We start from the raw sequence: 25,374 nt of genomic DNA on the forward strand, positions 1-25,374 counted from the left end.
AAATAATTTTTCATCCGACTTTGATCTTCCTCATAAAATATTTCAAAGTGTTTTTCATCTCTCAAACTTCATCATTTCCAGTTGTGTACGTAATTCAAAGCCTTTCACCAGATTTTAATGTGGTCCATACACTTCTTTAGACCTCAAAAATTTAGAAAAATTTCCAAAAAAAAAATGGTCGCAAACTGCAACTGGGCAGATACATACAACTTTGGGCAACGTCGTTACAATAACAAATAATGTTTAGAGGAGTTTGAGTGGAGTTTGTGGGTCTCAAAATTTTCAAAAAACAAGAATGGTTTAAAAAAATACGTTAGGGCAGCTACAACTCTAGACATCGTCTTTTTTAGCCACAAGATGGATTTCCTGAAGTCTGGGCGTGATTTTGAATCTGCGCATTCAAAAGGGTATTTTTTTGGATCAAAATTTTCGAAAAATTCATAGTACAAAGAATTTTTTTCAAGTTCCAAACTGACAAAAACCGATTTTCCAAAAAAAAATAATAATAATAATAATAAAAAAAATACAGAAACAAAAAAAATTAGACACTTTATGTAACCAAAACAGCTCGAAAAAGTTACTAAAGAGTAAACAAAAATTTGAAAAATCTTGAGTAAAAGAATAAAACACTTCATAATGACTGAAAAAAAACAGAAAATTTGAAATTGATATAATGTGGTTTTCATTTTCAAAAAGTTGAACTATTTGTCAACTTTTTGGCAAAAAAGAAGTGAGATTTTTGAAAACTTTTGGCAACTAATGAGAACTCTTGCAATTTTCAGTCAAAAAATTCAATTTTCGTTAAAAAAACAAAATATTTAAGACAATTTGAGCCTTATTTTTGAAACTTTTTTTTACAAAATCAAAACGTAATTTTAGAACTGACAGTTTTCGGCAAAAATCAAGACTTTGACAATTGAAAAAAAAAAAAAATTGAAAGTTTAGTTTTTGTCAATTGTCTGCAAAAAACGAAGAGAATCTTCAAAATTTTTTCAAAAAAGCGAAAATTATTGTAAATTTTTGAAAAAGTGAAATTTTTTATTAGGTAAGAAATAATGGCTTTTAGTAAGAAGTAAAACTTTGACAAATTCGGCAAAAGTCACAGCTGTGTGGAAATTATTGGCAAAAAAATGACTTTTTTTTTGCCAATTTTTTGGAATGGAAAAAAGTTCTGATTATTTGCAACTTTTTGTTTTGATGAAAAAAACTTTGAATGATTATTGAATAAAAAGTAAATATTTATTTTTTGCAATGTTGCTAAAATGTGAGCGGAATTTTTTTCCTGAATTTTCAATGAAAAGACGAGACTTTTTGGCAATTTTTGTCTAATAAGCGACAATGTTCAGCAAGAAACGAGACTTGAGCAATTTCGACAATGCACAAAATTGTTTGATATTTTCGACAGAAAATGAGACTTGATCACTTCAGCAAAGCGAGGGCTCTGTAATCGGCGAAAAAGCGTTACAGAAGTTTTCGTTTTGAAAGTACGAACTTTATCGCATCGGAAGCTTTATTACTGGAGGTATCACGATTTTGAGACAAAATGATATGAAGACGTGGTTTAAATGCCCTCACAATTTTCAAAATGTTCGGTTCAGTAACTTTTGAAAACCTATCAATGACATCAAACCGACTTTATGGACACATCCATTATCAAAATATGCGATTGATTTTATTCACAAAATTCGCTGATTTTGTGAGTAAAAATGGCAAAATTTTCTGAAATCCTTCGGCTTTTCCAGAGAAGAAACATTATCTTTTTCCCCCGTTTTCCCATAGAGCGAACAACCTGTTTAAATTCTCGCATGTCGATTAACTTGGGCTACGAGCTTTCAAAAATCAACGTCTGATAGTTACCATTGCAACGAAATGACTCATTTTCCTCACCATCTTCCCCTTGGAGTTGAGATGGAAATTAACTATGGAAAATTAAAAGAATTTATTCATTTTATGCTCGAGGTAGTGAGTATACTGAGGATAAACCATCAATATTCTGAAACGTCGGCACTATCATTCAGAATCTTGATTCGAGATTAATTTTCAATAATACATTTTGCATAGTTGGTTGTATTGTAATTAATCACCGATTTACATGATTGAAACACAATATAAAATATGGATTTTACACACAAAAGAACTGAAATGAAATTCTAAAATTAAAAATTAAAAAAAAAAAAACCAGTCAGGAGATAATCACAATGTAAAAATCTGTCTCGACAAGATCATCCCAGAACACGAATTTCACAAAAAATCGTTCAACTACATAGATATCATTTTTAGATTATTTCTTCATACGTATTTATCATAAATAGCTCAGCTCAAACTTTGAAAATTCCTCATTACCTTCCAAACACCACGATAAAAGAGAAGTGAACGAAGATTTCGGTAAATCATTTTTAAAATCAGCTGCATCTTTCTTTAAAAAATCAATTACATGAGTTTTTACCTCGAGAAGAATCCGCTCATTCGAGACAAAAGTGTCAATAAACTCAGTAAGATGTTCTATAGGCACAACTACAGCATAGACTGCAAAACACTTTTGGACTAAAGGTGACGACATAAGCGTATTCTTAAAGTCTGCGGACTGATCAACATCGTCATAAGCATCATTGATGAATTCATTGAACTCTTTTGGTTTCTTGACAATCTCTGCGTTAAGATTACAAAATGCATCATTGAGAAAAGTACACCGTAGTAATCTCTGTTTGAAATTTCTCGTTGCTTGCATTTCCGGTAGTAAAAATCTCAAGAATTTATTCAATTCGTCGAAATACGCTGCGGTTAGTAAAGTACTACAAACATCAATTACATTTATGTCATTGGCCATGTTTTTCTTAAATTGAGTTATCTCATCTTCGTCTCGTAAACATAGCCGCATTATTTTATCTAAATCTTCGACCCGTGTTTTATGAATCAGATATCGCCAGCAATTATGCCAGAAAGCGTTCCTCTGCTCGTAGGTGGCGTAAGAAAGAACAGCTAATAAGAACTTGAATTCTCTCGAGGTTGGTAGAGGTACATCAACGTTGAATATGACTTCAAATAATGTATTATTCGATGCAATGTCTGCAACAGCCCAACGTTTCAAATCTTCTGCAGCAGTGTCCCATATTTCAAAACATAATTGAAGAAAATTATCAGGAACGCGATTATCAATGACATATTCCTCCATCATCCAATTATAGTATTCGTCATCCAATTCCGAACTCAGATAGACTCCTGTAACCTCACTTTGAATCATTTTCACGATCAGATTCGTGAAAGCAATCTCGTTCATCGAGTTTTTAACGTAACTCCACGTCGATAGCACGACATCTTCATTAAAACAAGAATTTTTCAACATGGTGTATAAAAAATCACAACCGTTTTCATAAAGGAATTCATTGAGCTGTTGACCGTCCAATTTGGGTAAAATGAATCGAACAAACGATGAGTAATCATCGATATAAAGATCGATAGCTTTCCGCAGACGATTTTCCAATGGAATAAGATTCCAAAAATATTCCAACGATGTTCTATTGCGAGACATGAATTCATCAAACATCAGTTCTTCGATAGGAGGTTCGGTTATCTTGATATAATTTTCGAGAAAATTAATCCAATACGCGAATCGCAGATTTTTAGAATATCTTTCATACAGCGAGTCCGTCTTTTTCAATCCAAGTGCAGGCCAAATTCGCCTGATATCGTCTTCGAAACAATACGTACAAGCGATTAGAAACTTCTGATTGACATTAAATCGATCACAATTCATCGTACGTTGGGCAGTTCTCGCATAATGAATGGTTCCATCGTAATCGCACACGAAATCTTCGAAGTATTCCAATACACGGGTATCACGGTTATAATGATAGCAAAATATTTCATCATGATGACTCTGCAGCCAACGACTCATCGAATGCCCAAGTTTTTTGACGTAGTAATCGATCGTAGAATAAATCGCAGATGGTAAATTGGGTATAATGGTTTTCGATGAGATACTTGCACCAGATGGACAAAACTTCTTCAACGATCTGCTCGAACGATATTTATTTATTTCACGACGCCATACTTCGAGGCTGACGACGATCACTGATAGTTGTTTTAACGATACCGGAGAAGGATTGAAAAGATCATAGACACCAAAAGTGATTTCAGCCATTTGCAGTTCTCGTTTATACACTCAACCCAAACCAAAACCAAACCTAGAATCGAAGTGATTGAATTAATCCTGAGAAATGAGACAAAACCGAATCATCGAATGCAAACGAATACAGGGGATGAGAGCACGAATACTGGAGTCTAATTAACCAAGTTGAATGTTTAGTTCATTACTTACAACCTGTTTCTCAATTCGAGTTATCACTTTTACACAGAAATGCAACGCTTTTCATCGTAGAAATATTCTTCTAACATGAAAAAAAAATCAGTACATTATTTCATCATAGTTTGTTGTTACCCAAGTGATAGAAACACGTAAGCGAAACCAAAGTAGACAAGATGAATGCGAACATCTGCTCAACTGATTTCAGATTCTGATACCTAAGGTATCATTTTATACGTTGTAAACTCTTACACATTTCATAAACAATTCTTAAAAACAGATTTCAACAGATTTTTATGAAACTTACCAACGTTCTGGATAAATTTTCAGCAGGTTGTTCGGACGTCTTCACAGCATCAGCAAACCGTCTAAAGATCTTCGAAACGAATCCACTATTGACTAGCACGACGAATTATACACGAATCGAATAATAAATCATCGCAAGAATCATAAAACGTTCATAAAATAATTAATTCACACGAGAACGGCCATAAATGCGAAAGTAGAAAACACAAACTGATAATTTGCGCAGCTAGAAACCCAAGGATACGAATTACGAAACGTACAAAGCCAGGTTGTGCTTCACCAACTGGTTACTAATAGTTCGGGTAGATTCCGCAGGGATCGCTTGTGTCGCTCGTTGATCATTTCTTTTCTTTCTTTGTTTCTTTATTTTATTTTTTATTTTAAATTTTAATTAATTAAATTATTCTTTATTCTTATTCACTCTTTGTTTCCAGTAAACTTTAACCTAACCGTTCAGCATTAATCTGATAAATCTTAATTTATTTTGATTCAAATTCAAATTTCAAATTTTGAAGCATTTTTTTAATTTTTTCAATTTTCATGAATAAATATTGAAAATTATCAATTTCAATTTCAAATCAAACTAAGAAAAATGAAAAATGTTTGTAACACCTTGAAAATCAACAAAATTTTAGTAGTCTATTGTTTTTTAATTTTTATACACCTAATTCAAAAAGTCGAAAACAAAAAAATAACTGAAGTGAAGTTCAAATTAGACTAAACTAGAGACTAGAGATTAGAGAACAATGCCAATAGCACAAAAATTTAGAAAATGTGTTAAAATTTCATCTTTCATCAAAAAACGTATCCTGGAGTAAAATACGTCTTGATGAGAAAATGAAAATGCAGTGCATAAGTTTGAATTGATTGATATAGATAATTGATATTTAATTGAAAGAAAATTTCAAAATCAAAATACGGGCTTAATAACGAATTATATAAAACCATTTTAAACAACATGTCCAAAAATGGAAAATATTTGAGCATCTGCCTCTTTGTAGTTTCTTCTCTACTAATGTACACGCTTGAAAAATATGATTAAGTAGGTACCTACCTATATAAAAGTAGAACACTTTTTTTGCATTTTGACGAAGAATAGAACATTCCTGCAATATTTCCACTACAAAAACAAGCTTTTGTAATCAACTTTAAAGGAAAAACTGAAAAAACTAGCATAAAACACGATTTTTTACAATTTTGAAAAGTACACAAATTTCTGCATAAAAACTAAAAAGACTTTTTTGAAACAAATTTGACAAAAAATAGAACAAATTTTTGGAATTCAGCAATTTCTACTAAAAAACAAGCTTTTAATCAATTTTGAGGCCAAAAAAGTAAAAACTAGAAAAAAAATCTGAAAAAAGCATGATTTTTCACGATTTTAAAGAACGCAATTTGAGCACAAAAAAGCATTTTTGAAAAAATTTTGACATAACATGGAACACATTTTTGAAATTTTTGCAAAAAAACGGACATTTTTACAATTTTGGAAAAAAAAATTAGACTCCATTTTTGAACTTGAAACGGCTTTTTACGCAGTTTTGGCAAGAAATAAGACATTTTTTGCATCGTTGACAAAAAAATAGCACATTTTTGCAATTTCTACTCTAAAACAAGTTTTTATCATTTTGAAAGGGGAAAAAATGAAATTTTGAAGAAAACAATGCTTTTTTTTCAATTTTGACAGAAGAAAGTCTTGTCATCTTTGAGAAAAAACGTGACTTTTTCGAAAATTCTGGCATAAAACTGAATTTTTTTCACATTTTTGCAAAAAGTAGGTACTTAGGTAGAATTTTATTATAACAACTTACTAATTTGCAAAAATTTTCAAAAAAGTCATGTTATTTGTCAAAATTTTTATTTAAAAAAACTTGATTTTGTGAAAACTGGCAAAGAAGCTTGTCTTGTGTCAAAATTGCAAAAAAGTAAAAAAAATGATGCTCTCTCTTCAGAATTATATTTTTTTTTCAAAATTGAATGAAAACTTTTTTTTAAAAATAGAAATAATTGTAAGCATTTACTTATTTTCAATTTTTTGCCAACATCGCAAAAAATAGGTATTTTTTGCCAAAATTGCAAAAAATAGGTATTTTTTTCAGTTTTGGCAAAACATTAAAATAAAACATTTTTACAATAATTTCTAATCGCATTTAAAAATAGTTTTCATTCAATTTTGAAAGAAAAAAAAATTAAATTCTCAAGAAAGCATCATTTTTTTGTTTTTTGGAATTTTGGCTCATAAGAAAGGCTTCTTTACCAGTTTCGACAAAAAAGGGCTTTTCAATAAAATCCTTGCAAAAAAAGGAACTTTTTTCACATTTTTGCAAAAAGTAGGTAAGTAGGACTTTGACAAAAAATACAATTTTTTTGTAATTTGAAAAAAAAACTTTTTACTGTGCATTAATTTTAGGGGAAAAAATACCTTTTGTGATTTTGAAAAAAATTGATATTTTGGCAATTTTGGCAAAAAATAGAAAAAAGAGCATTTTTCGAATTTCTAGTTTAAAAAGAGTTTTCATTAAATTTTGAAGAAATCATAATTTTTTTGTACCTACTTTTTTGCAATTTTGGCACAATAAAAGCTTCTTTGCCATTTGAGGTTTTTATTTATAAAACTTTTGACAGAAAACATGATTTTTTTGGAAAATTTTCTAAATTATTGAGACTTTTTTATTTGGAGCTAACTTTAACAAAAAATACAACTTTTTTACAATTGAAAAAAAAGTTTTTATACAACAATTTTGAAAGATTCTATTTGATAATTTGAAATAAAAATGAATTAGCATCTTCTTATTTTTGGCAATTTAGATAAAAAATTGTGCGTTTTTGCATTTTTGGCAAAAAGTAGGTCATTTTTGCAATTTTTGGTGGAATTTTAAAATCAAAATGTTCCGTTACAAAATTTTGATGCTGCATAATATGTAAAAATAGTACTTACAAGTTTTCATACTTCAACTCCAAAATTCGAAAAAATCTAAAATAAAACGTTTTCAAAAAGAAGAGTTGGATGCATTATATACCAATCCCTCTATCTGATTTGAAACTCCATTCCAAAACATTGATGCATGAAGTGTTTCAATCTTCATGGTCTCAGGTCCCAAGTTCTAATAAACTCAAAAGCATTAAAAACACCACATCTTTATGGAAAACTTCTGAGCAACTTCAACGTAAATCTGAGGTTCTTCTCACCAGACTCAGGACTGATGGCCACTCCCTTCTCACTCACCAATTCATATTCCTTAAACAGCCTCCGCCATTATGCCCAGAATGCAGCAACATCCCCCTAAACATTGCTCATTTACTAATAGACTGCCCTTCCTACCAGAATGAACGCTCCAGATACCTCAGTTCTAACCAACTCCAGGTCCTCCTTTCTGACAACCCTTCACACGCAGACGAAGTTATTAAATTTCTAATCTCAACAAAATTAGATAGAAAAATTTGAATTTGTATGTACATACTTGACTTTATTTCCTGTATAACCTAATTTTAAGCTTTTCACTCGTAAATACGAGCCTCTAGCCAATAAGTTGCTGTATATGGCTCATTAAATAAATAAATAAAATAAATTTGTCCTTTGGCGGTCCTATGAAAAAAAATCAAGAAGAAAAGAATCGAACATTTTTCAAACAATGAAATTTTATAGTAAATTCTTATCAATCTTTCGTTCACATCTGAATGTACGAGTATGAATTTGGATATGAAAATCCACATTATTATATTTTAGTAGACTATTTTTGAAGAATCGCCTCAATTTTCAGAGTGACTGATGACTCATAATTCGATTGTGCGCGCGTGTTTTTTTTTCCAAGTAGGTACCTGTCACATTCTTACATTAGATAGTACCTAAACCTATATCTGCTTAAGAAATAGAAACAGGAAACAAAAAACGTACAGTAAAATTTGAATAAACTGAGAAAAATGTACTAAAAACAAATCTGGCTACACAAAACAAAAACATTACAATAAAATCCATTCACCTGAAACCATTAAAAGATGGACTATAACTATACTCTCATATGCTAACAGGTCATCTTCATTAAGTAATTCCATCATTCATTATTATTACTGTCATCATTCATAGTTCATTAAATTCATCATAAATTGTGAAGCTTGTTCTTCGTCTTCCAAACACCACGATGCAAGTGAAGAGACAGCAGATAGAAACACAACTCCACAGCCCACCTCATCTCCCAGTTCATTAACAATTCGCTTTTTTATCTGCTGCAGACTTTGTTCATTGGTAACAAATGCATCCATAAATTCTGCAAACTTTTCTATAGGAACGAGTAAAGCCGTCTGGGTTAACATCTTTTGAACCAAACTGGACGATATAAGTTGATTTTTAAACTGCAGCGAGAGATCGGTATCGTTATAAGCCTCGTTGATGAAATCGTTGAATTCTGTCGACCTCGCGATTATCTTTTGACTAAATTCGGGTCGTTGGCCGAAAAAAACAGACTGCAGTAAATTCTGTTTGAAAATTCTCGCCGCTTGTATTTCTGGCCTTGAAAGACTCACAAATTCATTCAATTCGTCGACATGCAATTCTCTTAGGAATGAGTCACAGATCTGAAGGAACTCTTCGCTATTGGCCATGACATTCTCCTTGAATTGGATTATCTCGTCTTCGCTTTCGAAACATAGGTTCATTATTTTTTGGAAATCTCTGCATCGTGTGCCTTTAATTAAATGTTTCCAGCAATCGGACCAAAACGTTCTTCTTTTTTCGTAAGTGGCAGAGGATAGAAAAGTCGAAAGAAATTTGAAATCTTTCGGCTGAGGTGGAGGTTTATAATCAAGATCCCACTCTGGTAAGCTTACAAACAAATTGTTATTAGATGTAATTTCTTCAATTGCTGAACGTTTCAACATTTGTGGAGCACTGTTCCACATTTCACAACATAAATCGAACCAATTCTTGCGAAAACAATCATCTTGATCGTTATAGTTGATGAAGATGTTATTTGATCTAAATAACATTATATCCCTATTCTCAGATTGCAGTACGTTCGTGACTTCATTCGTAAAAGTACTTTCCTTTATTATGTCCCGAATTTGCATCCAAGTTGAAAGAATGAAGTCTTTATCATACCAAGCATTTTGGCACAGAGAACGCATTAAATCAAAACTGCTTTCATTAACGAATTTATCGAGCTGTTGATCGTTCAATTTTGGTAAAATGTACCGAACAAAAGATTGTACGTCAGATTGGAAAATGCTACAGGCCTTTCGTATTCTGCTTTCCGTTGGAATACGATTCCAAAAATACTCCACAGATGGTCTGTTGTGAGTCATGGTTTTAGTCAACATTACTTCATCGACACAGTTGTCCCAGCGTGAGGTTGGTATTTTATCTAATTCATTTTTCAGACAACAAATCCAATAATACAGATGAGGGCTCTTGGAAAAATGAAAAAAACTCAAGTTCATCTCGTTCAATACTAATGGCCAAAGTCGTCTGATATCGTCCTCGAAAAAATACGTACAAGCAATTATGAACTTTCGATGCGCGTCAAATCGATTACAACGCATCATGCGTTCGGCTGTCCTTATATAATGAATAAGTCCACTGCAATCGCAAACGAAAGCTTTGAAGTGTTTCAATACACGGTTATGTTGGCCGTAATGGAAATAAAATACCCTATCGTGATGACTTTGCAGCCAGTAACTCAACGAAAATCCAAATTTCGTCACATATTTATCAATCAAATCGCGTATGGTGGATGGTAAATCAGGCAGCACAGTTTCCAATGAGATATTTTCAACGGCTGGATCAAATTCTTCCAATGTATCGTCACAAGAACAAATTTTTATCACTTGACAGCGCCATATTTCTTGGCTAACGGCGATCGCTGATAGGTCTTTTAGAGATACTGGACTCGGATGGAAAATATCATACACTCCGGAATTGATTTCAGCCATTTGTATAGTTCTGGAATCGACTCTGTTTCAATGCAAACCTAGAATCGTAAGGACTGAATTAATTCTGAGAAACCAACATCAGCAGAGATTTAAATAAAAGGTAGGTACCTAATAATTTTGCGAGTAAAAAAATAAAAGTTCACGTTGACGGTGAAATACTTGTTAGATTTTTATGCATGCCTTGTGCTTGGGTGGATGGTAAAGAAAGAGAAGGGTTTATTTTTTTCTCTCATTTTTTTCTTTCTGTTCTGTTCTTTTTTTTTTTTTTTTGCAGAGAAGGGAGCTTTTCCTCTCCTGTCCAGGGATGGGTTCGGGATCACAGATCAGGTACCTAAGTATCCGAGTTCACTATATGAAGTATCAGGATCGATGGCCAGGGTTCTAGTTCAGGGTTTAAAGGTTAAGGTTCAGGTTCAATTTCAGTTTAGGACCTAACAACAATCGGGATCATTAAGGATCAGATCGGGTTCAGGTTCAGTTTTTTTCTCTGCCTCTTTGTGATGATTTTGGCATAAATTTTGCTGGCTATAAAAATCGAGACACACAGAATAGATACAGAATTATACAGGCAATTATTTTTCATGAAAAGTTTCTTTATTGCCTTTAACCGTCGTGAAATTGTGAACTGATCGGTCTAAAAAATGAATAGCAAATCTTACCTTTAAAGTATGTACTGAAATTTCAATTTGAGCTGTATAAAAAAAAGATCGTACTTACATTTTTTTTTAAATTACAAAAATCCAAGTTTCAATGTGGCCAAATGGGCTCGAATAAAAAAGCCAAAAATTTCAAATTCAAATCTTCAATTTTTATTGATCTGAGATTCACTCTACAGCTCCCGGTACTTTAAATTTTTCAAATCTTATTCAGGATTCATAACTACCTACCCTTCTACCTTCTAGAGTTGAAACAAAATCCGAAAAATTGTATTCAGTGGTTCCAATAATGCCTAGATAATAATGTTTGGGAACACCTCATTTCAAATTATTTTAAAACGCAGTTTTCTTGTTCTTTGTTAAAAAAAAAAAAAAAAACTATTTTGTAAAAAAATGAGCCCCCTCTCGTTTGAAAAAATTCACTGAAAATTTTTCCAATTTGTGTATTTTTATCAATCCAAATTTTATTCCCAGCAGTTCTGACATTGAACCCAAAATATGCCGAATAATGATCGGGATCAAAGTTTCCAGGCTCAGCTTCATGGAATCGGGTTCAGGTTCAGGTTCAGGTTCAGGTTAAGGTTAAGGTTCAGGTTCAGGGTTCAAGGGATCGGGTTCTGTTTCGGGTTACGTTTTCAGGGTCAGAGATCAGGATTGTATTCGGAACACCATCTCTGCTCCTATCTTTTTTAAAAATTTTCTTTACTCTGCGTTCTGCCTTTCACTACTTTTAGAAAAAAACAAGGAAAAGAAACGAAATCTTTCTTTAAAATAAATAAAATCAATTTTTCGATTTTTCTGTCTTTTTCTAGGTAACTATATTGAATTTTTGTTTGAGGCACAGGAAACCCTTCTTTTATTATTCTTTCATTCCAGAAACTCATTCTTTTTTTCAAATTTTTGTTTAGATTTTTTGAAAGAACTTTCTCTTGCAAATCATTTTTTTCGAGTACTTTTTTGGGAAAGAAGAGATGGGTTCTTTTTTTCTTCTAGGTATTTTTTTTTTTTTTTTTGAGAGAGAGAAAAAGGTGAAGAATTGAAAAGTAAAATTTTTTAGGGTGGAGGGGGAGAAAAAGGTTTTCTTTTTTTCGCTCTTCTTTTTTCTCATCCCCTTCTCAAGAAAAAACTTTCTCCGTTTTATTATTATTATTATTTTTTTTTTACTTAAAAAAATAAGGAAAACAATTTATTCTTCCTTGAAAAAAAAGTAAAAAGATTTTACCATTCTTTCTTTCCAAAAAAATACAAAAAAAAAATACAAAAAAGAGCAGAAATTTTGCTTCTCTATAAATGGATTTATAGAGAAGTTTTTTCAGGAACCCCCCCCCCCCAAACAAAGGCTTTTTTCTAATTTTATCAATTTTTTTCATTTTTTTTTGCTCATTACTAGTTTTGAAACGAGTAGGTACATATTTATGCGTATGGTTTTACATTTGGCTAAAATAATCAGTCTTTACGATTGCTCAACATGAAAAATTGGAATTTTGAAATTTTAGTTGTCCGCGTGGAATTTTAACTCAAAACTTTTTGTGCCTAGTTACATAAAAAAGTAAAATCGTTGGCATTTTTGTTTTTCTCGCGAAATTTTTGATACGTAAAATTCTAGGCCTTATTCTTTTGGAGGGCCTCAAAAAATAAAATCACTGACATTTTCGTTTTTATCGCGAAATTTCAGCTCATTTTGATAATTCTCAAGGCAGTTTTAAAAAAATTATTAAACATTTTTCGGCCGTGGTGGCAACATTCAGAGGAGGGGGCAAGAAATAAGGAAAAAAACACCATTTATACGAGTAAATAAGCCTTACCTACATCCTAGCCGGGTGAAACCAAATCAGCACGTAAGCTGAAGTAGGTAGTGGAAAAACACATAAAAATGCAAACCGAAGCAACTCTGTGAGATTTTTATTCACTACTTGTTGTTTCTACTCCCTCTTGTTTTCGGTTTTCATCAAAAAGATACTGGATATTGGAAATTTTCGAAACAATTCTCACCGAATCATCATAATCGTCGACGAAATCTTCGATTTAATTTTTTCAGAGCACAATTATCTAACTATGTATAAAATCAAAATAAATTCTTCGCCACTGAATCGAAAAATGGAGGGAGCTTAGAACAACACTGTCAAAAGTTTCATTTCAGAAACGCACTTATTCAATACTAAATGAAATATCAAATACCTAGCTAAAAGTTCCACATAAAATTTCAGCAATAGGCGAACTCACTTTAGTAATAATTAAACGATACTAAATCACAACATCCACACCAAACTGCAAGGTTCACGAATTGATGGACATAGTTCCACGCACACATACAAAATTCAACTGAAAATCCGACGTGATGAGGTGAATACAAGAATATTATGATAAGATGAAATACACGTGAACTGGTACAAAAACCGGATACGTGTGTCTCATGAGGGAAGAGGAAAATAAGAAGATGAACAGGTTCCGTGTAGACGTAGAACGTAGACTGAAGACAGTAAAAGAGGGTGCATAATGTATTTCCAGGCTATGGTAGCAATAAAAGAAGACGAGCATTCTTTGAAACAATACTCGTAGTTCCAGGAATAGCACACAGGCCCCAAATCGAATGCTATTTGGGTCATTCCATGCCAAATCGGCGGATTTTTGCACGAGGGGTCTTCGATTTTTTTCAAAATCAGATCATTTGTAGAGGTCATCAAACGATGACGAATGACGCAAACCGGACATTTTTTCGATTTTTTTTGACGGAGCTGTGGCGCTTCAAAGTTCTCCAAAATGGCCGGAAATGGAAAATTTCAGTTGTAAATTGCTCCGGTTGTACGTGGTATAGAATTTTGAACTTTTTTTCAAATTGTAGTACTTTGAGAGGGTAATCGACGAGTGATGTCAAAATCAGTGTTGCCACTTTCAAAAACCTAAAAAAATCGATTATAAAACTTATAATTTAAATATAACCACGATCTCGGCGAGTAAAAATTCTGAAAAAATTCTCAGTTTTAGTCCTTTTTATGTAGAATAACATATCAAAAAATTAGACTGGCATCTTTTTTCATTTTCGAGAAAAAAAAATTACAAGTTTTACAATTGCTGCAAAAGTACCATCCGAAACCTAAAAAATGAAAATTTTTGCATTTTTGAAATATTTTACCAATGTGTAGACGATAATGTGAAAAAAATACCCCTCCCCCCAATTTGTCGACAAATTGACGAAAAATGCACATATTTCACTATGAAATAAAAATTTATAGCGCAAAAAATGTCAATTCGTTGACAAATGGGGGGGAGGGGTATTTTTTTCACATTATCGTCTACAAATTGGTAAAATATTTCAAAAATGCAAAAATTTTCGTTTTTTAGGTTTCTGATGGTACTTTAGCAGTGATTGTAAAACTTGTAATTTTTTTTTCTCGAAAATGAAAAAAGATGCCAGTCTAATTTTTTGATATGTTATTCTACATAAAAAGGACTAAAACTGAGAATTTTTTCAGAATTTTTACTCGCCGAGATCGTGGTTATATTTAAATTATAAGTTTTCAAATCGAGTTTTTTAGGTTTTTGAAAGTGGCAACACTGATTTTGACATCACTCGTCGATTACCCTCTCAAAGTACTACAATTTGAAAAAAAGTTCAAAATTCTATACCACGTACAACCGGAGCAATTTACAACTGAAATTTTCCATTTTCGGCCATTTTGGAGAACTTTGAAGCGCCACAGCTCCGTCAAAAAAAATCGAAAAAATGTCCGGTTTGCGTCATTCGTCATCGTTTGATGACCTCTACAAATGATCTGATTTTGAAAAAAATCGAAGACCCCCGTTGCAAAAATCCGCCGATTTGGCATGGAATGAACCATAGGGTCATTCCACGTCAATTGGACCAAGAAGTGGTAATGGAAGTTCGGCGATTATTTTGACATTTTTCTTGTGGAAAGTCCTTCCGAAGGGATGACCAATGGCGCAAATCGCAGCCCTCTGGCTCATTTTTAAAGGCAGCCAGGGGGTGTCAAAGTTTTCAGTGATCCTAAAATATCATCCATTTCAGCAGTGGATTACTCAATAACCGCGATACCTACCAAAATGGGACTTTTTCTTATAGTTAGGGGTTTTGAAAGGCTTCTTGGTGATATCATAAAAATCAGTGTTGCAACTTTTTTTCGTACAAAAAATTTGCTCAAAAAGTTTCAAAACGTATAGTTTTTATATCGTTCCGACTCTCAATAATTCTGAAAAAAATATATTATGCTCAACATTTCATGCTGAACAACGTATTAAAAAATTGGGATGGTAACATGTAAAATTCAAAAAAAAAATCAATTTTCAATTTCAATCATCAAAAAAAGTTTAAATTTATCAAGTTGTCTTATTTTGACCTCTGACGTATTTCATGAAAAAGTTGATAAAAATTAAACTCACAACAAAAAAATAAAAATTTGTTCATTTTTTGAATCTTTTAGAATTTTGATTCTTTTGTGAGGAATTCATTTCATCGAGTGAAAGAGGGTTTTGAACTTTTTCGACAGATACGTTAAAATAGGGGTAAAATGGGTCAACTTCACCTATAGAAACTTTTTTTCATGTTTTAAATCAAAAATTCGCATTTTTTCGCAAACTTTGAATTTTTTTAAATCGACTTTGCAACATGATACCATCCCAATTAAATGTTGAGCGTAATATATTTTTTTCAGAATTTTTGAGAGTCGGAACGATATAAAAACTACGTTTCGAAACTTTTTCAGCTAATTCTTTGTACGAAAAAAAGTGGCAACACTGATTTTTATGATATCACCAAAAATCCTTTCAAACCCCCTAACTATGATAAAAAGTTCCATTTTGGAAGGTATCGCGGATATCGAGTAATCCACTGCTGAAATGGATGATATTTTAGGATCACTGAAAACTTTGACACCCCCTGGCTGCCTTTAAAAATGAGCTAGAGGGCTGCGATTTGCGCCGAACCCCTCCACCACTTCTTGGTCCAATTGACGTGGAATGACCCTATAAGAACTTCATCAGCATTCCCCTTCACCCAGAAGCTTTTCAATTTCATTCTTTCCTTTTTTTTTTCAACCGGCGTTTCATTATCTTCTTAATGACACTCTAAGACATCGCTAGGAAGAATATTTTTACTGCATGAAGGAATTAAAATAGAAAAAAAGTAGGTTATTCCTACAGAAAGATATTCGAGATTTATTTTTCAAGAAACAATAGAAATTATAATACAATAAATTACATATAACTTATTACTGTCTATAACACGAAACATTAAGCATTCTTTACCAGAGAAGAGTAGACAGATTATATAGGTACCTACCTAAGTATGCAATCCTAAACAGATAGATAATCACTGTGAAACGTATACTTATTTATGTAGGTACCTAATTGAGTAAAATAACAAACATTTGATTTCAATTTTATAGAACATCATCTTCATCGCATTTCGGCGGAAACCATACAAAATTGTAAGGAATTATTCCAGTAACAAGTGGTCAGCGGGTCCGCTGATCCAAGATAGTTCTTGCCTTACTGTGTTTTCTCGTTCTCGAGTAAGCCATAAAAGTTGGAAGACTAAAAAATCCAAAAAAGTTAAAACTCGGAAGAAAAAGTGAGAACAATAATATAGTTTTTTCGGTTGCGCAAAATAAACTATAAAAACGTGAACAAAAATCTGAAACAGGAATGACAACATGATTATCATGAAGACGGAGAAACGAGATAGCTCCGGCAATTGCGGCATGATCGTGATCCACATGTTACGAACAAATCGCTTTATTTTACTCAAAACAGGATTTTTTTTCTTCCGAGCAGTCCGAGCACGATAAAAGAAAACAGCTAATGTTTTTTTAAAATTCTCTGGCCATGCGATGCTCAGAAAATCATCCAGCTCGGCAAACTTTTCGTCTTCCATGTGATAGATGCACACTTTCCGAAAATGTTTATTTTTGACCAATACGTTTTTTGCAAATTCAATTATCTCATCTTCGTTTTCAAGACATAGGTTCATTATTTTTCTGAAATCTTTAGCATATGCCTTGTAAATCAAATTACGCCAGTAATCATACCAGAATGTTCTTTTATCCTGAGAAGAGGCGCGGGACAGAACAGTCCTTAAGAATCTGAATTCTTTTCGCTTAAATCGAAGTCGTCTTCTTCCTACAAAAAAGCTAATATTAAACAATGTGTCATTGGATATGATTTCTCTGACTGCTGCCCTTTTAAACTTGTCTGGAGCGTTATTCCACATTTCACAGCCTAAATAGCTCCAGTCCCGAAGACGATCTTCTTCACAAACTATCGGATCAGTCCCTACCTCTGCACGTAATATTTTTCTGACCAGCTTCGTAAAAGCACGTTCGTTCACTGTGTGGCAAATTTGCATCCAAATTTCAAGGATGGATTCTTCATCGCACCAAAGATCTCTGCATAAAGCACGCATCAGATCGTAACTTCTTTCATTGATAAATTCATCGAGCTCTTGTTCGTCCAATTTTGGTAAAATGACCCGAATAAAGGAATGCATATCATCTCCTCGTTCTAAAAGCTTAACGGCATTTCGCTTTCGATTTTCTGATGATATACGATTCCAAAAATACTCTATAGATGGTCTGTTGTGAGCCATGAATTTATTTAACATCACTTCGTCGACAGTATCGTTCATTCTAAAAATTGGTATTTTATCTAATTCATTTCTGAGACAGCAAATCCAATAATACAGTTGCGGGTGTTTAGAAAAACTAATACCATTCAAGTCCATGTCTCCTGATACTAATGGCCAAAGTCGTCTGATATCGTCTTCAAAAAAATACGTACAAGCAATCATGAACTTTTGCTGCACATTAAATTGATCACAATGCATCATACGTTCGGCTGTCCTCGCGTAATGAATACTTCCACGGTAATTGCAAATAAAATCTAGGAAGTGTTTCAAAACGTGGTTCTCATGGTTGTAATGAAAATGAAATACTCTTTCGTGATGACTTTGCAGCCAATGACTCAATGAATAGCCAAATTCTTTGACATATTTACGAATCACATCGTAAATTACGGATCGTAAATCAGGGAGCACGGTTTCTAATGAGATTTCTTTAATACGCTGTCGAATTGGATCCCATTTGTAAAATGGTTCATCACTCGAACGATATTTCATCACTTCACAGCGCCATATTTCCCGGCTGATGACGATTGCCGATAGTTCTTCAAGGGGTACTGGAGTCAAAATATCATACACGTCGGAAGTGATTTTAATAGCCATTCCTTGTTCTCGACACGACTTTATTTCAATCCAATCCTGAAATAGAAATAATCGAATTATTGCTGAGAAGTGAGCAGACGATGCGATGCATGTACAAATACAAATACAATAAAGTGACGATGACATGGCATGCACAAGAACACAAAAAAATGAATATTTTCTGAACCTTCCACCTTCGCTTCGCTCCGACGTTGAAATTGTTTTGTTTTCTCTATGACTTTGATTTTCAAAAGCCAAAGCAGGTAAAAAAAAACACACACACACAAAGAATATTTCGAGTTTGGGGTTTTGGATTTCAGTACTAACCTTGCAAAAGAACAATTCAAATTTTTTGTCAAGATTGTTTTCGAACATTGTTTGAACCACATTTGGTGATCTGGGTAATTACCTATTATGAAACAAACTGTGGGTGGGAGTAGGAATTTTGAGATTTTAGGCCCAAAATTTCATCGAATTTGAAAAAATTTAAAAACCAACATGTGGTCTTATATAAGTTGAAATTTTGCCAGAAAAACGAAAATGCCAGTGATTTTCTTTCTTTCGCCAGTTACAAAAAAAAAGTTTTGGTCCCAAAAATTTACCTATAAATTTTGAAAAAAGAATATTGGTAAATTGACGTGGGACCTATATTAAAATTCCTCTCGGACAACGAAAATTAAAATTCTATGTAATAATTTTTTTGTTGCGCAATCGTAAAGACTGATTACGTAGTTCAGCTCATTATGAATAGTCGGAGAGCCCGCTTAAGGATCTGTTGCACCCCCCTTCGATCCTCCAGGACAACTTTTTTCTTAAAGGGAGAGTCTAAGGAACTTTTCTAGCCTTTGGACTCAAAAAAAAAGTGGCCCTACTTACAAAATGTCGGTTATTTTGATTGGCAGGTCAGCCGAAATCGCAGATTTTGCGTTCCAACATAGGACTTGCACGAAATTTTTCAAACCGTACAAAGGTAGATCGAAAGATCAGGAAAAAATTTATCACCTATCAAAATTTCAAAAGCCAAAGTGCGTTTTTCGATTTTTGGTGAATTTTTAAAAATCAAATTTAGGCCAAAAATGAGGAAAAACATAAAAAAGTTTTACCAAATTGACCAAGAAAGCTGAAATTTGGGATATACCCTATTTTCGACATGCCAAATTGATTGGAAACTGTTTCAAACCGTTTTGAGCAGTTCTGGATCCTCCAGCGGATTTTTGAAACTCGAAATTTCCACAAAATTTCGTCAAAATGGAGTTGGAAAGCTGAAATTTATTCTGCAAACTAATTTCAATGCGCTATGAAGTACTGCAGGTAAATTTCAAGTCGTTTTGGAGCCTCCAGCGATTTTCTGAAAATTCTGGAGCCTCCAGCAGATTTATTAAACTTTAAATTTTTACAAAATTTCATCAAATGGAGATGGAAAGCTGAAATTTACTCTACTTTCCAATTTTAACACCCTCTGAAGACGACTTCAGGTGGGTTCAAGTCATTTTGGAGCCTCCAGTAGATTTTTGAAACTTGAAATTCCCGCAACATTTTACCAAATGGAGTTGGCAAGCTGAAATTTACTTCGCAAACTAAATCCAATGCGATATGAAGTCGACTACATGGTGGTTTCAAATGGTTTTGAAGCTTCCAGCTAAGTACTTTTTGGAAATTTCAATTTTCCAAAAAACGCCATACGACCTTTCAAAAATTCGCTGGAGGCTCCAGAACTGCTCAAAACGGTTTGAAACAGTTTCCAATCGATTTGACATGATGAAAATAGGGCATATCCCAAATTTCAGCTTTCTTGGTCAATTTGGTAAAATTTTGATTTTTTCCCTCATTTTTGGCCTGAATTTGATTTTCAAAAATTCACCAAAAATCGAAAAACACACTTTGGCGCTTGAAATTTTGACAGGTGATAAATTTTTGCCTGTTCTTTCGATCTACCTGTGTACGGTTTGAAAAAGTTTATGCAAGTCATAAATGTTGGAACGCAAAATCTGCGATTTCAGCTGACCTGCCAATCAAAATGGCCACCATGTTGCGTAGGGCCACTTTTTTTGAGTACAAGGGCTAGAAATGTTCCTTAGGACTCTCCCTTTGAGAAAGAAGTTGTCCCGGAGCATCAAGGGGGGAGGGTGCAATAGATCCTTAAGCGGGCTCCCCGACTAGAAAGCTCATGCGTAAATATGCATTTATTTCAAAACTAATAAGCACAACGCATGAATCACAATCTGACAAGCATTTTCGCTGTCAACGCGAAATTTTGACCAAAATTTTTTTTCAAAAAATGTTCAAATCCGAACTTTAATTTTCCTCAATTTTTCGTTTCGGGAGGGGGGGGGTTGCTCTATGTAAGGGAAGCAATATTGCGAGAAGTGAAGTGGGGTTTTCTTCATAAAAAGGAATGTATGTATGTATGTATTTTGAAGGATTTTGATTAGAAATGAAAAATTGTCAAATAATTTTTACGTATCATACCTAAGTAATTAACTTACATTTAAAATCTCATTTGTCTTAATTTTTCGTGGCGGAGGGGGGAGCTCAGTGCTAGGGGAGTAACCGAGTAATATATTGTTCGACGGCTGAAAGATGTATTTTTCTTTCATTCAAGTATTTTACACTCTTAAAAGTGGTCAAGTTTATTCTTGGGTTCCTTACGAATCAACTTTTGCATTTCACGTTTTTTTTCCACACGAAATGAACTACAAGAGCCAGTGTGAATTTATTTCAATTCAACTCAGTGAACTGCACTAGACAAGCAGTTTTAGGTCATTTTATAACCGGAAACGTGATTTTTGAATATGTACCTACACAAAAGGTATTAAAAAGTAAAAACTATTGTTTTCCTATTGAGCGATTATCTTGACACATATCAGACAATATCTCAACAAAAAAATTACTCGTGGTAGCTATATAAGCAGTTTTTAAAAATTTATATTTTTATATTTTTTCTGGTCCAAGGATTTTTAAATCATATAATTTTTTCGAAGAAGGTACCTACAATCCAAATCAAAATAAATTCTTCACAACTGAATCAAAAAATGAAAGTACCTAGCTCAGAACTGCACTGACGAAGTTCTCTTTCAGAAAACTATTCAATAATGAAATTATAAATTAAAAAGTTTCACTTAAAATTTTAGTAATAACTCACTTTAGTAATTTATAATTTTCTCGAAACGATCTCGTTGTAGATCTCATATGGGTGCTAAATCACAAGATCCAGACCAAACTTCAAAATTCACGAATTGATAAACATGATACCACTCACATGTACAAAATTCAACTAAAATTACACATGAAACGAAACTGCTAAAAAACCATCGGCCATGCCTTGACTACGAGATTATGATATGTATCGTATGTACTATGTAAGATGAAATACACGTGAACTGGTACAGAAAGGTATCTTGCCAGCCTGCCAGGGAAAAGGACAATAGAAGATAAACCGGCTCACTGTAGACCAAAGATGATGAAAAGAGGATGCGGGGTGTTGCAGCAGGCTAGTAAATAAATAAAAGGAGACGTGTAAACTGTGAAACAATCTCGCGGTTCCAGGAATAGCACAAAGAAATGGAATGCTGTAGGATGAACTCTCATTCAACATTACTTTGCACCTAGAAAACTTTTCAATTTCTTTTCTTTCATTTTTTTTTCAACGAGTGTTTTATTATCTTCTTAATAACACAACTGCAAAAGATCGCTAGGCTAGGAAGCATTTTTACAACACAATTAAATTACAATACATACAAGAGACATTCAGTCTTGCAGGAGGATATTCAATAATATTTATTTTTCAAGAAACAATACATTAGAAATTATAGCACTATACATTATAACTCATTACAGTCCAACTCGAAGCATTAAACATTCTTTACAATAGAACAGTAGAATAATGTTGTGGAACAATAAATGAAAAAAGAACTATGTCTAAAATCCAAAACATCGATAGATAATCGTTGTGAAATGTACCTATAGGTAATTCAAATAGGTAGGTACGTAATTATAAGTATAATTTTTGAAAAAGTATTCAAATACTTGGTGCTCAAGAAATGAGGCCAGCTACCCTAAAGTGGCCCCTTGGTATTCAACTGAAAAAATTAAAAGCCAAACAGGAATATTTTGTAAATTTGATAATTTTATTATTATGAAAATACGGAATTTATAAAATGTAAATTCAAGCTTTCCAGCTTCATTAGGAAAAAATTTGGAAGAAATTTCAACTTTGAAAAGTCTGTTGGAGGTTCCAGAACGGCTCAAAACCGACCGATTTTAATCCATTTGGCGGGTCAAAAGTAGGGCATATATTACGTCAACTTTCAGCTCTCTCGACTGATTTGGTGAAATTATGTCCTTTATTATTCAAGTGACCACTTTTGAATTTTTGCCACGTAGCGGAGCGGTATTTTTCGATCCACAACATCGCATTTTTCGTTATTTTAAAATAGCCACTTTGAGCAAAAACTTGCAATTTTCAAAAAAAAATTTTCACGCGAATATTAATAGGTAGGTACCTAATTTATTTTTTGAAAATGAGATGTTCAAAAGATTGAAAATTCTCCCCATTTTCAACTAATATAATTTTGAAGCCAGTAGATATAGATATAAGTGTGATATACGGCTTGCAGCTTGCATTTAACCAGAAAAAAAACACCAAGGAGGCCACATTCGGACACTATATAATTATAGTCCGGCATATGACAATAGGAGTAATTGCACCCCCCCCCCCGCCGATCCTCCGGGACAACTTTTTTCTTAAAGGGGACATCCTAAGGAACATTTTTAAGCAAAGTTGCCAAAAAAAAAAAAGTTGGCCTTACTTACAAAATGGTGGCCATTTTGATTGACAGGTCAGCCAAAATCGCAGATTTTGCGTTTTAACATAGGACTTGCACGAACTTTTTCAAATTTTACAAAGGTAGATCGAAAGATCATGCAAAAATTTATCACCTGTCAAAATTTCAAGTGCTAAAGTGGGTTTTTCGATTTTTGGTGAATTTTTGAAAATCGAATTTAGGACAAAAATGAGGGAAAAAATCAAAATTTTACCAAATTGACCAAGAAAGCTGAAATTTGGGATATACCCTATTTTCGACACGCCAAATCGATTGGAAACGGTTTCAACCCGTTTTGAGCAGTTCTGGAGCCTCCAGCAGATTTTTGAATCTCGAAATTACCACAAAATTCCATCAAATTGGAGTTGTAAAGCTAAAATTTATTCTAAAAACTAATTTCAATACACTACGAAGTACTGCAGGTGAATTTCAAGTCGTTTTGGATCCTCCAGCGACTTTCTTAAAATTCCTGAAGCCTCCAGCAGATTTTTGAAACTTTAAATTTTCACAAAATTTCATCAAATGGAGATGGAAATCTGGAATATACTCTACACTACAATTTTAACACCCTCTGAAGACGACTTCAGGTGGGTTCAAGTAATTTTAGGGCCTTCAGTGACTTTCTTTGAAAATTACTGGAGGCTCCAGCAGATTTTTGAATCTTTAAATTTTCACAAAATTTCATCAAATGGAGATGGAAAGCTGAAATTTACTCTACACTCCAATTTTAACACCCTCTGAAGACGACTTTAGGTGGGTTCAAGTCATTTAGGGCCTCCAGAGACTTTTTTGAAAATTACTGGAGCCTCCAGTAGATTTCTGAAACTTGAAATTTTCCCAACATTAATTTATTAAATGGAGTTGGCAAGCTGAAATTTACTTCGCAGACTACATGGTGGTTTCAAAATATGGTTTTGAAGCTTCCGGCTACTTCTATAGGAAATTTTAATTTTCCAAAAAAACGTCATACAACATTTCAAAAAGTTGCTGGAGGCTCCAAAACGACTTGAAATTCACCAGCACTCAACTTCGTAGCGTATTGAAATTAGTTTGCAGAATGAATTTTGACTCTCCATCTTAGTTTGATGAAATTTTGGGGAAATTTCAAGTTTTAAAAATCTACTGGAGGCTCCAGTAATTTTCAAAAAATCATTAGAGGCTCTAAAATGACTTGAAATTTACCAGAAGTCGTTTTCAGAGGGTGTTAAAATTGGAGTGTAGAGTAAATTTCAGCTTTCCATCTCCATTTGATGAAATTTTGTGATAATTTGAAGTTTCAAAAATCTGCTGGAGGCTTCAGGAATTTTAAAAAAGTCGCTGGAGGATCCAAAACGACTTGAAATTCACCTGCAGTACTTCGTAGCGTATTGAAATTGATTTATGGAATAAATTTTAGCTTTAAAACTCCAAAATTTGATGGAATTTTGTGGGAATTTCGAGATTCAAAAATCTGCTGGAGGCTCCAGAACTGCTCAAAAGGGTTGCAACCGTTTCCAATCGATTTGGCATGTCGATAATAGGGTATATCCCAAATTTCAGCTTTTTTGGTCAATTTGGTAAAATTTTGATTTTTTCCCTCATTTTTGTCCTAAATTCGATTTTCAAAAATTCACCAAAAATCGAAATTTTTGCATAATCTTTCGATCTACCTTTGTAAAATTCGTGCAAGTCCTATGTTAAAACGCAAAATCTGCGATTTTGGCTGACCTGTCAATCAAAATGGCCGCCATTTTGTAAGTAAGGCCAACTTTTTTTTTGGCAACTTTGCTTAAAAATGTTCCTTAGAATGTCCCCTTTAAGAAAAAAGTTGTCCCGGAGGATCGGCAGGGGGGGGCAATTACTCCTATTGTCATATGCCGGACTAATACCCTTGCAGAAATTCCTTGTCAGTTATTGTTAGTAAAAAAACTGACAGTTTTTTCGTCACCATCTAAGGATGTAAGTAACTGTTAGTCAAATCACTAACAATAATTGTTAGTGATTTGACTGAAAATTACTCATATTTACATTGTGAATGTAAAAAAATGGAAATATGTGAATTAAGTGCTTCCCTGTAAGCTGCAGTGCTAGAATTGAAGAATTCTTTCCAAAAAAATTTTAAAAAACCTAAAAAAATTTCCCTCCTGGGGTGGGGTTCGAACCCGTGAC

General features: G+C 33.3%; 3 protein-coding genes across 7 annotated transcripts in view; all 3 read right to left on the reverse strand.

Moving 5' to 3' along the window:
* LOC135846369 (uncharacterized) overlaps nt 1-5,054 on the reverse strand; it is a 63,781-nt gene extending 58,727 nt beyond the window's left edge. For 2 of the 3 annotated variants that reach the window (XM_065365424.1, XM_065365425.1), the window contains exon 1: nt 4,611-5,054. Coding sequence is in view for 1 of the 3 variants with exons in the window: in XM_065365423.1 (XP_065221495.1) it covers nt 2,303-4,141 (1,839 nt within the window). In the remaining 2 variants the exon portion in view is untranslated. Of the gene's footprint in view, nt 1-2,047; nt 4,185-4,610 lie in introns of those variants that run through there. The other variant, XM_065365423.1, reaches the window with a different exon arrangement.
* Nucleotides 5,055-8,282: 3,228 nt separating this feature from the next.
* Nucleotides 8,283-13,595, reverse strand: LOC135848288 (uncharacterized). 3 transcript variants are annotated; one of them, XM_065368170.1, is made up of 2 exons: nt 13,414-13,595; nt 8,283-10,572 (listed from the first exon to the last, which is right to left on the reverse strand). In XM_065368170.1, exon 2 carries the CDS (start codon nt 10,532-10,534, stop codon nt 8,684-8,686), a length of 1,851 nt encoding a protein of 616 aa, XP_065224242.1. In that variant the 5' UTR covers nt 10,535-10,572; nt 13,414-13,595; the 3' UTR covers nt 8,283-8,683. The 3 variants fall into 3 exon arrangements, with proteins under 3 accessions (XP_065224242.1, XP_065224241.1, XP_065224243.1); XM_065368169.1 differs by having other exon boundaries at nt 13,369-13,595; XM_065368171.1 differs by having other exon boundaries at nt 10,643-13,595.
* A 2,747-nt stretch (nt 13,596-16,342) lies between these two features.
* Nucleotides 16,343-21,797, reverse strand: LOC135847622 (uncharacterized). The gene is made up of 2 exons (XM_065367253.1): nt 21,546-21,797; nt 16,343-18,460 (listed from the first exon to the last, which is right to left on the reverse strand). The coding sequence occupies exon 2, from the start codon at nt 18,422-18,424 to the stop codon at nt 16,643-16,645; it is 1,782 nt and encodes a 593-aa protein (XP_065223325.1). The 5' UTR covers nt 18,425-18,460; nt 21,546-21,797; the 3' UTR covers nt 16,343-16,642.
* Nucleotides 21,798-25,374: the final 3,577 nt, after the last annotated feature.

Source organism: Planococcus citri, chromosome 5 (genome assembly GCF_950023065.1).
Source record: "Planococcus citri chromosome 5, ihPlaCitr1.1, whole genome shotgun sequence".
In the NCBI taxonomy this organism is placed as follows: domain Eukaryota; kingdom Metazoa; phylum Arthropoda; class Insecta; order Hemiptera; family Pseudococcidae; genus Planococcus; species Planococcus citri.

What these genes read in the sequence shown, in the direction of transcription:
- LOC135848288 (XM_065368170.1), bottom strand. Translation starts at nt 10,534, where the DNA reads ATGGCTGAAATCAATTCCGGAGTGTATGATATTTTCCATCCGAGTCCA.
- LOC135847622 (XM_065367253.1), bottom strand. Translation starts at nt 18,424, where the DNA reads ATGGCTATTAAAATCACTTCCGACGTGTATGATATTTTGACTCCAGTA.